The sequence below is a fragment of the Geotrypetes seraphini genome, chromosome 1 (genome assembly GCF_902459505.1).
Source record: "Geotrypetes seraphini chromosome 1, aGeoSer1.1, whole genome shotgun sequence".
Taxonomy (NCBI): Eukaryota; Metazoa; Chordata; class Amphibia; order Gymnophiona; family Dermophiidae; genus Geotrypetes; species Geotrypetes seraphini.
This window is the reverse complement of record NC_047084.1, coordinates 2,586,482-2,604,213: the sequence shown is the minus strand read 5'-3', so window position 1 is coordinate 2,604,213 and position 17,732 is coordinate 2,586,482. Positions and strand designations below refer to the sequence as shown.

At 36.1% G+C, this 17,732-nt stretch overlaps 1 protein-coding gene across 2 annotated transcripts in view; it reads left to right on the top strand.

The window, feature by feature from the left end:
• The window catches only part of LNPEP (leucyl and cystinyl aminopeptidase), a 178,457-nt gene that overhangs the window by 123,235 nt on the left and 37,490 nt on the right, over positions 1 to 17,732 (top strand). For both annotated transcript variants that reach the window (XM_033914441.1, XM_033914530.1), the window contains exon 15: positions 13,951 to 14,115. In XM_033914441.1, the coding sequence (XP_033770332.1) occupies positions 13,951 to 14,115 (165 nt within the window). The remainder of the gene's footprint in view (positions 1 to 13,950; positions 14,116 to 17,732) is intronic.

The following is a 17,732-nucleotide window of genomic DNA, read 5'->3' as shown; positions in this document are numbered from 1 at the left end:
CACTGCACTGGAAAGGGAGCTGGAAGACAGCAATAATCGCTCTCGTAGGAGCAACTTTAGAATTCTGGGGCTATCAGAGGAAATACCTGACCGTGATCTAATCAAGCATCTGACCACATGGATCCCGAAGTTCCTTGACCTCACCTTCACGCAAGAGTTTGAAATAGAAAGAGCGCACCGCGTCCCATCGCATCGCTCCTCCTCGGACCGCTTCCCTCGCCCAGTTGTGGTGAAACTGCTCCGTTATCAGCAAGTAATTGACATCATGCAACGTGCCAAGATACGTGCTCCGCTGAAACACGAGGGAGCCGCCATACTTTTTGTCCCTGACCTCAGCAAGACGACGGCCTACAAGCGAAAACAACTTCTCTCATATCGCCCTCAGCTGAAACAGCTCGCTGCTAGATATGGGCTCCTCTACCCTGCTAGAATGAGGGTGACTCTCAACAACACTACCAAAGATTTTCTCAACCCTGAGGATCTGGCTGCTTTTATTGAGCAACACTCTCCAACTCCCATTCATCAGGTTTGATGTGTGCTGTGAATCACTATGCATGTTTTGCCACCACTGACTGTATGGCACCATTAAATTTAAAATGACACTTTTCATAGCATGCTAGTTCACTGGTTAATGCATGTTGTGTGAGTTGCACTTCTTGATCTCCATGCACTGACTCTTTGCCTGACAGGTTTCTGCTGTTTGGATTCACTTTTAGCATGTTATAACACTCTGCATGGTTGTATTATATAGGGGTGTTTACTGGCATGTTCTTCTTCCTCTCTCGTTTATGGTGCACATATCACTTTTCCTTTTTGTGGCATGCTTTACGTTGGTATATATCACTACCTTAATAACTGATGCATGTGGTATCAGCCTCATTACTGGCTGCCTTACTGTTTTATTTTTCTCAGAGTGGAATATTTCATCCACAAAATCCATTGCTCTAGGTGCTTTCTCCCCCTGCTGTTCTTTGATGTCTTTAGCTGTTTTTTTCCCCACAGGTATTCTTAGTTTTGTGATGCCTTCATCACAGTATCACTGTGTATTATACTACAGGATGTTTTCCCCCTTCAAACACACGGTTCACATACTGAGTTGGTTTAATGTTTCAGTATATGTACATGGTCGTCCTGCACATGAGACAGTTTATGTATCTAAGTTTGCATTCCTTCAATTCATGACAGCTCATGGCACTTAAAATTCTATCCATGAATGCTAAAGGATTAAACAATCAAATCAAAGCAAAGAAATTATTATCATATATAGAAAGATTTAATCCGGATATAGTCCTGCTTCAAGAAACCCATCTAGATGAAAATGCCTCTAAAAAATTATATTTATCCTGGGCTTTTCCCCCTTATTTTTCCCCTGCGATTGATAAGAAAGGGGGTGTTTTAATTTTTATAAAGAAGCGTCAGGGGCTAATTGTGCATTCCTCATCCTCAGATTTACATGGCAGATGGGTTAGGGTTACCATCACCTGTGGTACAAACACCTATGCTATATACAATATCTATGCCCCCAACACAGATAACCCTGAATTTTTTCACGAAATCACAGCCTCTGCCCTCTCACACTCCAATGCACAAATCATTCTTGGTGGTGACTTTAACTTAATTCCTGATCCCGGAAAAGACCGCAAATCTCAGGTGAGATACAAAAAATCAAGAGCTTGGCTTGCCTTGCAACAACTTTATACTGCATTGAACGTGTCTGACGTTTGGAGACTTCAGCACCCTAATCTCTCTGAATACACCTTTTTCTCTCACCCCCACCTCTCATACTCACGAATAGACTACTTCCTGATTAGTAATTCCTTAATAACTGAGGTGACGGAATCCACCATACACCCTATTACTATCTCAGACCACGCTGCAATCACTATGACTTTCAATATTACGTTACCTGCAATAACACAAAAGCAATGGAGGTTTAACTCGACCCTATTACAAGATCCTGGATTTACTGAACACATCAGAACAGCCATTAATGACTACTTTCTTCTCAATCTACCGGAACACACTTCGTGGAATACCTGGTGGGATGCCTTTAAGGCATGTATCAGAGGCCATATCATATCATATGTAGCTCATAAACACAAAAAACAGAGATCTGAAATGAATCAATTGGAATTGGAAATCAAACGTCTGGAAACTCTACATCAGCAAACCCCCTCTGACTTGTCTCTTCTGCAACAACTTGGCAAATTGAAATATCAGTATAACACTACACTGAGCAAATCCGCAGCACACACTGTTTTCCAGAAATCGACATCATATTTTGCTGAAAGTAATAAATGCGGCCATCTTCTAGCTGCCTCTTTGAAAAACAAACAAGGGAAATCGGATATAGCTAGTATTACTCTGGATGACTCGACTATTCTCACCGACTCAATGGATATATCTCAGGCCTTTATGAATTACTATCGCACTCTATATACCTCAGAACTGGAAGAACATTGCTCTGCTTTCTCTTTTTTAGATGACCTACCCAGGCCCAAGTTAGAGTCCGGGGATGCTGACGCACTGGACTCACCCATCACCCTTGAAGAACTTTCCAGAACACTCTATACGATGGCTCTCGGTAAAACTCCTGGCCCAGACGGGCTAACTGTGGAATTCTACAAGGAGTTCCAGGATATAATATTACCCCATTTCCTCAGGTATCTTGAACATCTACTCGAATCAGGCAACCCATATGGCTCGTTTACTGAAGCCACCATAATTGTTTTACCAAAAGCTGGCAAAGACACACAAAAGATCACCAATTATCGACCACTCTCCTTAATAAATGTAGACGCCAAGATTTACGCCAAACTTTTGGCTTCCAGAATTCAACAGATTAGTACCAAACTTATTAACCCTGATCAATGTGGTTTTATCACTGGACGCCGATCCTCGGATAATACTCATACCTTCTCAACCATCATTTCTATACTACATGATACAACCTCTCTTTCAGACCATCCATTATTAGCTATAGGTCTAGACGCTGAAAAAGCCTTTGACAGGGTTGAGTGGCCCTTCCTCTTTAAAGTATTACAATGGTTCGGATTTCCACCCACCTTTATTCAAAGAATTAAACTGTTATATACGTCTCCCTCGACCAAGACATACATAAACGGTAAATTATCTTCCTCATTTAATCCTAGCAGAGGAACTAGACAGGGCTGTCCTTTATCCCCTCTCCTGTTTGACCTGGCTCTCGAACCTCTCCTTATTGCCATACGACACAACCCAGATATACAAGGTTTCTGCCATCTTAATCAAGAAATAAAGATCTCGGCATATGCTGATGACATATTGTTATATATCTCACCTTCATCTCTTCCCTCCTTACTGAATACGATTGGGAAATATTCCATAGAATCTGGGTATAAACTTAATAAAAATAAATCCATAATCATGCCCCTCAATTGCCCAGACGTTAAATTTGACGTGAGTCATCTTGGTTTCGAATGGTCAGACTCTCAAATGAAATACTTGGGGATACTTTTTGGACCAACGCTAGAGGAAACCAGTCAACTCAATGCTGATTTCCTAATAGCCACTGTTAAACATTTGACACAGAAGTGGTCTCCTCTTTCTCTCTCCTGGTGGGGCAGACTTGAAGCAATACGTATGGTGGTAGCACCTAAAATAATCTACATCCTAAGTATGCTACCTTTCCTTCTCTCCAAACAAATATATAAACAAGTGGATTCCTTACTCTCCCAATACTTATGGAACAAGAAACACCCCCGGATTGCCTTATCCAAGTTGAAGACAGTAAGGGCTAGAGGTGGTGTAAACTTTCCTCATTTCCTACAATATCATCAGGCTTTCCTAATCCAACAATGGTCTTGTTCCTCTTCTGCCCCACCTCAAGCCATCATGCCTGCCTGGATCAAACTGGAGGAAGCCGTTTATGGTAGAATTAAAATTCAATGTATCGCATGCCTCTCTTTATCCAAAGCCGAACGGAGGAACCCGATTCTGACTTCATTGAAAGAGGTTATATCTTCAATTGACAAATCCCTTCCTATTCCATGGTCTGCCACCAGCTTGATACCTCTATGGAATAACACGCTGCTAAGAATCCAAGACAATCCTATCTCTTGGCCTATATGGCAAAGATGTGGTATACATTTCATACAAGACATCCTGAACAAAGACGACTGGATATCGTTCTCGGATTTGTCTGAAAAATTTCAATTGCCCTCTAGCCAATATTTTTCCTGGCTACAATTACGACACTGCATTTTGAGTTCCCTTCCGTCCATCCTTTCTGTTCAGATGGTTCCTAGCCTCATCTCACACAACATTTCAATATCTGCGATGGGCGGCTCAGCTTCATTATGGTACAAACTGCTTCAATCCTTGTCTTCAACTGACACCCCTAGTCCCACTGTGATCAAGTGGACCCATGAGCTAAATCTTCCCTCAGATGCAATTGACTGGTACAATGTATGGCTCCAATTCTTCAAATCGATTAGATCTGCATCCTTACTTCAATCGATATTTTTCCTACTCCACAGAGCTACATGGACTCCTCTTTTATCACACAAAATTGACTCCTCTACATCACCTAACTGCTGGTCGTGTCAAACACAAACTGGTACTTTATCACACCTTCTCTTCTTCTGTACACTACTTACAGATTACTGGTCCAAAGTTTGGTCCACGATATCAGAAATACTGGATATAGATGAACCACTTTCTCTTTCCATAATAATATGTATGTCCCAGGGTCTTCAAAATCCATTAGATTCACATTCTGCTAAATTGTTCACAATACTTATGGCATTAGCCATTCAAAATGTTCTTTACAACTGGAAAGATTTGTCGAAATCTAATTACCATACTTGGTGGAACTCCATCTGTTTGATAGGAAAATACGAAAGGGTGCTGGCCGAAAAGAACAACAATTTGCAGGTATACGAACGTGTCTGGTCACCCCTTACCCGTTACTGTGAAGCCTCCAAGTAACCCAAACCTTTAGCTTTCATATCTCAATGCCATTGCTTTTTCTACTTTATGATATTATTGTATACTAAACTGTTATTCCTTTATAACCATGTACTTGTGTCATTTTACATCTGCCTGTATGTGTATACACAGTGAGATCTTCATTGTTATCATTGTTCCATATATTGGTATGTTTTTTTCTTAAAACCAATAAAACTTTTTTGAACAAAAAAAAAAAATCTAATTCATATTTACTCTCATGCCTACAAGAATTTAACAGTGATTCTCTGAATTTACAGTACATGGGTGTGTTAGACCAGAGGTATACAACAAAGAGGAGAAGCCTCTAAAGCTTTACTTATATCTGTGTAATCTGAAATATACTTGCAAGTTCCTCTGTGTAGTCTGACCCTCAAAATAAGTTGTAAACAGAAGACTCCTGAAATAATGTCTGATTCTCCTCCCAAATCCATGTCAGTGACTAATATCATGTAGCAACAGCAGTTCAGTTAATGAATAAACATGATGGAACAGCAATTTCAAATCAGAATAAATAGTGAGGAGTGGGACTTGGTATATGTGAATGAGTTAAGTGCACGCTCATTGTTTGTAATCCTAATCTGTTATTTATCTTTATCAATATACAAACACAGTACTTGAGATCTGTAAATAGCACTGCTAAAACAACAAATAAAGATCTCAATCTACTATATAAAATGGAGAAAAAAGCCTCATAAATTCAGAGGTGATCTAGGATTGAATATCTTTTATAGGCAAAAAAAACCCTCCATATACATTTTAACATAATGTGTGATATATTCAGGAAAATCAGAAAAACAAGCACTTATCTTGGATCCCCTTGAGGAAGCTTTTTTTTTTTTTTTTTAATTCTTTATTCATTTTAAATTTCTTACATCAAGTGATAAATATATAATACATATAATTTTCAATATACACTTGAATATCCAACAATATATATTTTAATACAAACATATATAAAGACCCCTTTTGCAAAAAATTATAAATCATCTGTTATTATAATATTGTACCCACCCTAACCCCTATTATATGATCTATCCTTGTGCTATGATATCTGATCTTTAGAAAAAAGAGCCAATGGTCCCCAGATTTTATTAAATTTTTTAATATAACTATGTTGTAACGCTATTGCTTTTTCCATCTTATATATATGGCAAATAGAATTCCACCAAAAAGTGAAATTTAATTTTGTATGATCTTTCCAGTTTTGAGTAATTTGTTGTATGGCGACCCCTGTTAATATCAATAAAAGTTTATTATTGTTTGCTGATATTGGACTCTGTGTTCTCATTGCTGTTCCAAATAAAATTGTGTCATATGTAAGTCCAACATGATTTTCTAATAATATATTAATTTGGGGCCAAATTGTTTTCCAAAAGGCATTTATACAGGGACAAAAATAGATTAAATGATCTAATGTCCCAATTTCTACCTTACAATGCCAGCATCTATTAGATTTAGAACTATCTATTTTTTGTAACCGAGTAGGGGTCCATAAAACTCTATGTAATAAAAACAACCATGTTTGACTCATAGATGCTGACATTGTAGTATGTATTCTCCAGGACCAAAATTTTTGCCATTGAGTTGCAGAAATTGTCTGTCCTATCTCAATACTCCAAATGTCCCTAAGTCCTGTTCTTTTTTTTTTATTTAAAAATCCATATAATAATTTATACCATTTTGCAGCTTGGTGTCCCAAAAAATCTGCCTGAAAGCAAAGGATTTGCAAACTATATTGAGTATTAAGATTCTTCCATTCAGGGAACCCTTCCTGGATGGCTTGCTTCAATTGCATCCATTTAAAATATTGTGTTATGTTCAATCCAAATTTCTGTTGCAATTGTGAAAAACTAAGCATGGATCCATTTACTATAACATCATTTAAAGACCGTATACCTGCAATTATCCATTGCTTCCATATTATTTTGAATCCACCAATTTTGATCCTGGAGTTTACCCAAATGGATTGATTTAACGATTTAGTTATTGGATCTGTTGTAATATTACTAATAAATCTTAATGTTTTCCATGTATCTAATAAAATTCTGTGATCTTTATATCTCTTGGGCATTGTTATACTTATAAGATGTTCCGGATATAATGGAAACAGGAGTCGCCATTCTAAATATAACCAGTCTGGTACATTCTCCATGAGGTCTGGGAGGATCCAATACATACCCTGTCTTAAAATATAGGCTTGATGATACCTATAAAAATTTGGAAAATTTACCCCTCCCTCTCTAATTGTTTTTTGTAATGTTGCTAAAGCGATTCTTGGCCTTTTCCCAAACCAAACAAATTTTGTAAGTATTCTATTTAATTTTTTATAAAATGACCCCTGAAAAAATATCGGAATCATACTCATTTGATAACAAACCACAGGTAAGATCATCATTTTTATTGTTTGAACTCTTCCCCACCATGAAAGATGTAAAGGATTCCATTGCTCGCACATTTCTGTTATTTTTTTTAATAAAATTTTTTCATTTTCTGTTACTGTATCATCAATTGTATTTTTAATAACAATTCCTAAATATTTTATTCCTTCCTCTTTCCATTGGAATGAATATGAATCAAATAATCCTTTGGTACAATGGACATTAATTGGAAGAACTTCAGATTTTTCCCAATTTATTTTGTATCCAGAAAATTTACCAAATTTATCTAATAAATTTAATAAACATGGAATGGTATCTTCCGGTTTCCTCAAATATAAAAGAATATCATCTGCATATGCAGATAATTTATATTCCCAATTTGAAAATGTGATCCCCTTTATTCCCTTAGTTTGATTTATTGCAATTAATAAGGGTTCAAGAACAATATCAAAAAGTAAGGGAGATAAAGGACAACCTTGTCTAACCCCCCGTAACAAGTTAAATCTTTCTGAAATGTTATTATTTATATTTAATCTTGCTCCAGGAGAGCTATACAATGTTTGAATCATTTTAATAAAAAAGGGACCTATTCCAAACCATTTTAAAGCTTGATACATAAATTTCCACTCCACTCTATCAAATGCTTTCTCTGCATCTAACGATATTAAGAAAGCTGGTTCATTCATAGTTTTCGCTAAGTTTAAAGAATGAAGTGCCAGTCTGGTATTATGTGAGGAATGTCTTTTAGCAACGAATCCTGTTTGATGTACATCTATAATAAAAGGAAGAGCTTTTGCCAATCTTAATGCTAATGCTTTAGCAAGCAATTTTTCATCTACATTCAACAATGATATGGGCCTGTAGTTTGAAACCAATGTAGGATCCCTGTTTGGTTTTGGTAAGACAATAATTACAGAATCTGCCATAGTACCTGATATATTTTCATTATGTATCTGATATTGATATAAATTTAATAAATAAGGCAATATAATATTTTGAAATGTTTTATAAAATTCAACAGTATATCCATCTCCACCTGGAGCGGATCCAACTCTAAGAGATTTCAATGCTAGTTCTATTTCTTTTAATGATATATGTTCTTCTAAACTTCCTTTTATATGTTCTGGAATATTTGGTCCAATAAATGAATTTAAAAACTCTAAGCCATCTTGTTCTTTATTTTCATAAGAATCTGAAGTATATAGACTCTTATAAAAATCAAGAAATTGTTTTACAATATCTTTAGTGCTGGTGTGTGTATTGCCTTTTGTATCTTTTATTGCAATAATTTTAGTTTTTCTTTTTTTTGCTTTAAGAAAATTTGCTAGCATTTTTCCAGCTTTATTTGAGTTTCCATAATATCTAAATTGCTGACAGAACATTTCTTTTCTAACAAATTGTGAAGAGAGTTCATTATATTTAGTTTTTACTTTTAATAGTTTTTGTAATACTACATTTTCCCATTTAATAATTAATTTTTTTTCTAATGATTTAATTTCTTCCTCTAATTCCATAAATTGTTTTTTAAGCTGTTTTTTCATAAAAGCCGAATATGATATAATGTTTCCTCTCATTGTCGCTTTACAAGCATCCCATATAATTTCAATATTCATATTGTCTGTGCTATTAATTTGAAAAAACTCTTTCATCTTTACTTTTAGGTCTGTTACAAAATTTTCATCAGCAAGTAAGGCATTATCAAATTTCCAAATTGATGTAAAATTTGTTTTTATATCATTTTTTAGATCAATCCACACACCAGCATGATCAGAAATTATAATAGGATCAATAACTGCTTTCATAACTTTTTGTGCTAAATTACTAGAAACAAATATATAATCAATTCTTGAAAAGGATTTATGGACCTGAGAACAAAAAGAATATTCCTGATCATTAAAATGAAGAATACGCCATATATCTATCAAATCACAAGATTGTATCAAATTTTCTAGCCCTAATGATTTTATAATTTTACTAGGTTTCTTATCCAAAATAGGATCCATAACAGCATTGAAATCTCCAGCTACTATCAAATTTGAAGTAGCCAATGGTAGTAAAATCTGTTGAATTTTTTTAAAAAACTCCATTTGATTTGAATTAGGAGCATATAAATTAAATAAGTCCAGGGTTGTATTTCCCATTATCATTTTGATATGTACCCATCTTCCTAATGGATCAATTTTTATAAGTTTAAAATCAGCAGTACATTTCTTATTAATAAGTATGGCTACTCCTGCCTTTTTCCCTAAGGCAGGAGCAAAAAAACATTTAGATACCCATCCCCCAATTAGTTTATTAGATTCATTCCCTGTAAGATGTGTCTCTTGCATGAAATAAATATCCGCATTTTGCTTGTGAAGGAAACCTAACATTTTTTTTCTTTTTACTGGGTGATTCAGACCATTGACGTTAATGGAAAAAATTTTAATTGTCATTTAGTAATTTGAGTAAAATTAAATATCTTCTTAATAATAAAATTTTGATCAGATATCTGCACTTTTCTTTAATTATTCTAGATTTAATTATTAATTTTCCCCTCTTCCTATTCCCATCCCCCACCCCACCCTCCCTTTTAATTAAAAATTGTGTATACTTGGTAGCACGCATCTTAAGTCGATAATAAAGCACTCCATAAGACCTGTTCTTATTGTATTCTATAAATTAAAACATTTGTTATTTAAATGAAATATAATATAATTTAGCCATATTACACATATATATATATATATATATATATATATATATAATATTCAAAGCATATTATATTGTTAATTTATCTAAATTGTTATTTTTGTAATAAATATATATCAATAAATAATCCCTTATTTGTTTTATTTTAAATAATATGGGAATTCAATGATATATAATTAAGTATTTTATGATCAAAGAATCCCCCTCCTATGGAGGAACCCACCGTAAAAGCACATCTCGATTTCACATATATATTTCTTTTACTTTTATGTTAGTTGAATCCAGAAGAGAGAATAATTTCAATACAAACTCATTTCCTTCAAGTATATCTCAGTCCACCTTTATTCTTGATTGTAGTTTTCTATTCCGTTTTAAATTTTCATTTCCTCTTCTTTTCTTCTTTTCCCAATGTATGTAGTTCTTCTCTTTATATGATCAATACGATGCAACAACAAGATCTGTCCATAAGTTCAACGGTTATACAAAAGTCTTTCTTTATAGTTCCGGTGTCTGCCCTGTCCATCACATGCAGTTCTCTCGCTTTGACATCTGGGAATCTGAGTCTTTATTCTCTCCTCTGTATCTAGTGTTATATATGTTCGAGATGCACCCTCACTGCGCATCCCCCCATGGAGGAAGATTTTTACTTTATATTGTATTAAATTAATTAAAATTATAAAGTAGTCTTTCAAATATTTTCTATTTTTCTAAAAATGAAAATCATTTATCTGAAAATTATTAATTAATATTGAATGTTCCTGAACATCTTTCCTTATAAATTCATTCTTTAATATTATATTATATATTCCTTTAATACATTCATATCTTCCTTTAATAAACTTAGTTCATGTTTAAAACATTCACTTATTCCCTTAATAGAAGTTTTTTTTTTTTTTTTTTTTTTGAATTTTGATTTCATTTGAATTCCATTTTTGAATATCGTTAGTGTAGAATATTTGAATTGAATTGAATATATTACATTCTATATCGTTTTTCCAAATCAATTTATAATACCTTTTTATCAAATTAGTTATTTAACTATATTCAGTTATCTATATATAGGAACTAAAATATGATAAATAATTTAAGAAAACATTGGTACTTCCTGGTTTTGAATAAATTTTTCTAATTTCTCTGGATCATTGAAAGATAAAGTTTTGTTTCCAATTGTCACTTTCATAGTAGCAGGGTATACCAATCCAAACTTCGCTCCTAATTCTCTCAGCTTTGGTCTTAAATCCAATAACTTCTTTCTTTTAACAGCTGTATTTTTTGCGAAATCCGGCACTAGATGTATAAAAGCATCCTGATACTTCAAACCTTTATTTTTCTTGGCCAGTTGTAATATTTCTATGGCCTGTTGGTGTCGCAATAGTTTAAAAATAAAAGGTCTTGGTCCTTGCTGGTTTACTGCTCTTTTTAAAGGCACTCTATGTGCTCTTTCTATTTCTATGGGAAATTTCGTTTGCAACGGAAGTAGCTTGGGAAGTAATTTTTCAATGAAGGTGACAGGATTTCCTATTTCTGCTCCTTCCGGCAAGCCAATCAGACGGATGTTACTTCTTCGTTCACGATTCGAAAAATCTTCCAGGTCTTTAATAAGTATTTCAATTTTTTTCCTGTCTGCTTGGCTATAACAGATTTCCTCTTCAACTGTCAGCATTCTTTCTTCTAAGTTGTTAGATTTCAATTCAAGCACATCCATCTTCTTATTTATATTTGAAACCTCTTCTGTTAAATCGGTAACTTTTTTAGTAATAATAGAAAGCATTTCTTTAATTTCTTTTAACTCTTTCATAACTTCTGTGTCTGTCAGTTTTAAACCGCTCTCCTGCTCCGGTTTTGCCCTTTTGCTACTTCCTGATACAGCGAAGTCGTTTTTATTCTGTTTACCAGTTGCCATCCTTTTTTCTTCTTTATTATTCATAGGACCAGTGAAATTTTAATATATCTTCCGTTTTCATTCAATTTATTTAATCTTTCAAGGTCTTTTTAACGGAGCTCTTCAATTACACGACTTTCTTCATGCGTGTCCAAGCCATGCCCCCCCCTTGAGGAAGCTTTTTGTGAAACGGGACCCATTGGGATTTAAGTGCTGTGTCTAAGAAAGCAAACATCACACGCTAAATACATTGCTGAAAAGATAGAACAATTATCAAAAGACACAGCCACTTGGAAAAACTGTCAAAACTCACCGTATTAGGGGTGGCAACTAACTCAGTAACACCTTCTTGTAGTAATAATAATAATTTATTTTTATATACTGCCATACCTGTGAGTTCTAGGCGGTTCACAACAGTTAACGCATAGTACAAACAATGCAAATCGTTTGAGATTCGACAAATTAAATGCATACGAAATGATGTGCCACTGAAAAAAAAGATGCTGTAATAAGGCACCGCCTACTTTGGGGAGTTGCTAGCTGACCCATTCATAAAAAAGCCACCCACTCAATGCTATTATTCAGATCAATGAGTTTTCGAGCGTTTAAAATAAAAATCCATTTAAATTCACGCTGCCACAAAAGTTTTGCCATGTCACCACCCCGTGAAGACAGACATACTTTATCAAAAGCAAAACATTTGTAATCATTAAATGTTGCAAAGCAATGCTGTGTGCAACAAGTGGAGCATCTGCTCTCATCCTGGTGGCTCGTCAATACGTATATTTAAAGGGCAAATGGTCTCGCCTACATATAGTTTGTTGCACTTGCATATTAAGGTATAAACTACATAAGAGGATTTACAGTTTGTCCCATGTTGACATTGGTAAGTCTTACCATCAAAGAGATTAACAAAATTAGATGTCCCAGCCACGTTGTTGCAAGATTTACAAGAACCGCATTTGTGGTGACTACTCAGTGGTATTCGTTCCTCCAGGGGTGATGAAGAGCAATTGTGTAGACTTAATAATTTGCTCAGATTTTTATGTCTGGAAAAAGCAATCCTGAGCCAGTGATCACTAAACAATGGATGCAATTTCATGATCTCCCAATTCTTTTTGATGATATTAGCCACCTTCCCCGCCCAACAAATATCGCGAAACAAAGGTATCCACAGATTCAAAAACCCTATACAGATTTGAAAATGGGGAAGAAAAGTTGATTGTGAAAGATGGATATAGGACAGGAAGTAAAGAGAAGAAAGAAAAAGAGTGGATAGATAGGAGACTCTGAAAATAGAGTTCAGAGCACAGGGAAGCAGAACCAGAGATGCAGAATGAGATAAGATAAAACTGTCAGACAACAAAGATAAGTTAAATGATTTTATTTTTAATTTAGTAATGCGGATATGGGATTTGATATACACTGTTCCCCAGTCATTCGCGGTATTCTCTGACCGCCTCTTCCTGTACTAAAGTCGGGCTTCACCAATCAGGAGCTGCGTGTCAATGCAGCTCCTGATTGGTCAAGCCCTATTTTAGTACAGGAAGAGGCGGTCAGAGCATACCGCGAGTGATTTCTTTCACTTACCAGTTCTCCAGCTGCCCTTTCCTGCCTCCCCAGATGAAAAACCATATTCACGGCTTTTCGATATTTGCAGGGGTTCCTAGAACAGAACTCCTCATGAATATCGGGGGAGTACTGTACCATCTTTCTGCAGGACAGTCAGATTGAAATGTCAGCAGATGTAAATTCTCAGATTGAAATGCCAGCAGATTTAAATTCTAAAACTATGTATATATTGCATTATACAGGAGAAAGGGAGAAGAGGATGCTTTATGTGATCATGTGATTAAAAATTTTAATTGATGTAAAGCCCTAAAATAAAGTCTTTCTTGATGAAATAAAAATTGGGGGGGGGGGGGTTGGTTCCCCCAACCTGTTTAGTGCATACTTTTTCAGACTTTTATGTGCATGATTTTCTTTCAGCACTGTTCTCCGTTTCCTTAGGGATCTGCCTGCTGATGTAATGAAGATCGTATTTACAGCTGGTGCAAAAGAAACTGAGGGCTGGGAATTCCTGTTAGCAGTGTATGACTTTTCATTGCCCGAAGCAGAGAAGAATAAAATTCTTAAAGCCTTATGCAGCACAGAGGATGCCAAAAAACTAATATGGTATGGATTTCAGACATTCATATATAAAACAAAATTCACAGGTATTGAAAAGAATCCCCTTCCTCTTCCATTCAGCTTGTTGGTAATCCTGCTTAATAAATTACAAGGATTATACTGGCAAGCTAGACTTAAGTAGGCTGTTGTTCAGTTGCCAGCTGTTTAGTCAGAAATGTGTGAGTTAGGCTAGATAACTGGGTTATAGTTTACACACAGTAAATTCAAGCATATCTCATCTAAGAAGCCCTTTGATATTTAGAATACAGAATGTGCAAATCTGTGTTGAACCAGTGATCCATTGAACACAGCATCTTATGTCCCGAAGTGGCCAATCAGGTCAAATAAACAAAATGAAAGAACCTTCCTATTAGAATCTCTAGTTTATTGTAAATCAGTGTATCGCAAACTGTGGTGCGGCAGATTAGTGTGCCTCCTGAGATTTCAGGTGTGCCTCAACGCACTGGCGAAGAGGAGAGTCATCCACACCGGCTGACTGCCTACAGGACATGCCTCTCGCTTTAGGAAGTCAGCCAGCGCAGATGCTTCTCCTCCTGGCTGGCGTCTCTCCTCTTCTCCCCGCACTTCCTGGATCCCTCCACCAAAGCGAGACGTGGCCAGATGTGCTTCCACGCACTTCTGGGTGTCTTCCGGCCGGGACACTGGATTTAGTGTGCCACCAGCTGGAAAATTTGCGAGACACTGCTCTAGATTCTCAAAGCATAAGATATAAATCTCCTTTCTTGTTTCCACAAAAAGAGCATATGAGAAATGATGCTTTTCAGCTCTTCAGAAAGGTCTTTTTTGGTTACACCAAATGAAAAAGGTTGGCCAGAGTGTCCAACCAGCTGAGCAGTACCATTACCACTATTCTGACCCCCCTCCCCCCACTCTGCCTATGCAGGGAAGGGAAGAGGAAACAAGACAGGGCCAAGAGCTGTCACCAAAGCAGTTGCCTCAGTTATAGCTTCTGCCTCTGTGTAGATAGAAAGAAATTGCGATGCTAAAGAAGTCATGGACATAATAGGCATGAAGAAATCCCTTTTGGCTCAGTTGTACAAAATGTTTGACAGTTCAAATATGTCCTAAAACCTGATTTATTATCAGTAAAGATGCTAGAGAGTTTTGGTGGGTATTGAGGCTAGCTGGCTGGAGCAAGTGGCTGAGATATGCGAGTACAGTGCTTCTTTGATCAAAGATAGATCTGACTCACCATAAATTGGCAGCTATAGTAACTTTCTGAACTTCTTGAGATCATCTCATATTTCTAGTTACTGCGGTTAAGAATTTGACAGACATCTTGCAAACACCCTGTGATGCTAGACCCCTCATTTCACATGCATAATATGTGGACTTGAGGGACCAGGAAGAGGTTTGAAGTAAGACAAAATTCCTGCATACACTCTGGCTATGGCCTGTATTTGATTGGAGTTTAATATTACTATGGTATGCTCGTTTTCTGTACCGGGCTCCGTGGATGACGTCACCCACATGTGAGAATATGCTGCCTGCTTGTCCAAGGATAAAGCACAGTTATTTTACTATAACAGGTGTTATCCAGGGACAGCAGGCAGATATTTTCACATCCCTCCCACCTCCCCTGGTTGGCTTCTTAGCTTATGAAACTGAGGAACCACGAGCCGACATCGGTGCGGGCAGTCTTAAAAGCTTCTTAAGAACTTTAAAGTGGCAGTACACTTTTAGCACTGTCGGTACTAGGCTGTATGGATATTGTCACCCACATGTGAGAATATCAGCCTGCTTTCCCCGGATAATAGCTGTTACAGTAAGTAACTGTGCTTTTTGGTGCATATTTCTGGTTATGTTTGATAAATGTAAATTGAAAATGTAAATTTTTTTAAAAAATTCCTGCTTAGGCAACTTAGGAATAGCCCCATGGCAAATGTTTGAGAGGCCCCCTCAGATATGCTAACTTCATTTCTCTCAAGGCAGATTTTTGCCCTGCTAAGTAAGCTGACAGAAAGGGAAGAAGGGAAAACCGAGATCCATTGCTGCCTGCAGAGATTAATCTGTTCATCACATCTCCTGTGCATTGTCTTACAGAGGCCATTTGTAGGAGTTTAAAAATGTATTATGGGGAGTCCCAACACATTTGCCTAGGGCAGGGGTAGGCAATTCCGGTCCTCGAGAGCCACAGGCAGGTCAGGTTTTCAGGATAAGCACAATAAATATGCATGAGATAGATTTGCATCTCAAGGAGGCAGTGCATGCAAATCCATCTCATACATATTCACGCTGGATATCCTAAAAACCTGACCTGTCTGTGGCTTTCGAGGACTGGACTTGCCTACCCCTGGCCTAGGGCCCATGAAACAGTCCTATCTTGGCTAGAATTGAGATTACCATTTATGTGGATATTTTGGACTTGATATTTTGGATTTTTGGAGCATGCTCAGTTGTCTGTGATCCAAAAGGTCACATTTCTATCTACCTTTACCCTAGAGCCTAATCAAAACATTGTTTTGTGATTGTTTTTACTGTTTTTTGAGCCAGAAAGTTTCCTTTTTTCTCCGATTTCTACAAAGCCGGGTCAGGCAAAGTAAGACTTTCTTAGGGCTCCTTTTACTAAGGTGCTCTAATGGATTTTAGTCCAACGGGTGTCATAGTATTTAGAGTGCACTAACAGTTAGTGTGCACTAAACAGATTTAGCACACCTTAATTAAGCATTCAGATATTACCCTTACAAGGTAGTTTCTTTCATAGTTCTCTTGTAAATGTTCTGTGAAAACTAAGGGCAAAAGTTACTTATTCATATATCATGGGCAGCTGCAACAATTTTCAGATACTCTGGGGCTCATAATCGAAACAGAAATACGTCTGAGGGGGAGATGTGATTGAAGTCTACAAAATCCTTAGTGGAGTAGAACAGGTACAAGAGGATCGATTTTTTACTCTGTCAAAAATTACAAAGACTAAGAAAAGCGAAAAAAAAAATCAATCGATAAACTTATTACTTCTTCTGGGGATATCATTGCCACAACCACAGAGATCTTAAATGAATTTTTAAAATACTATGGAAATTTATACTTAAAATTATTGTTTTAGGACAACAGGGCCTCACGCAACCCCTTTCTGAGCCCAATGCCCGCTTACTTAACATACTATTGTTCTTGGCCATTAAAAACATTTTGCACTGTTGGAAGAATCTATCCAAGGTACAGTCATGGCATGGTGGAAAACTGTATATATTACTAACAAATATGAAAGTGTAATTGCAGGAAAACATCATTCCACTAGCATATTCTTCAAAATATGGAGCCCTTTTCAAACTTATTGTGCTTTAGACCATTGACAAACAGATTTTCATAATATATTGCTAATCTTAATTTATATAGCTGATGATGCCTCTTGATAGTTCCATATTTTTAATATGATTGCTGTGTATCATATGCCAACAATATATGTGCTGGTCCCCCTTATTCATCTGATATATACATTTTATGTAATTATATAGATAACATAAATACATAATGATTTGTACATTTGATCTATTTTTTGTCTTATTTATTATTTGTATTGTTTTGTACATATGATTTGTTTCTTGTTTTATTTAATATTTGTACATTTATCTTATAAATAATAAAAACATTGGAAAAAAATT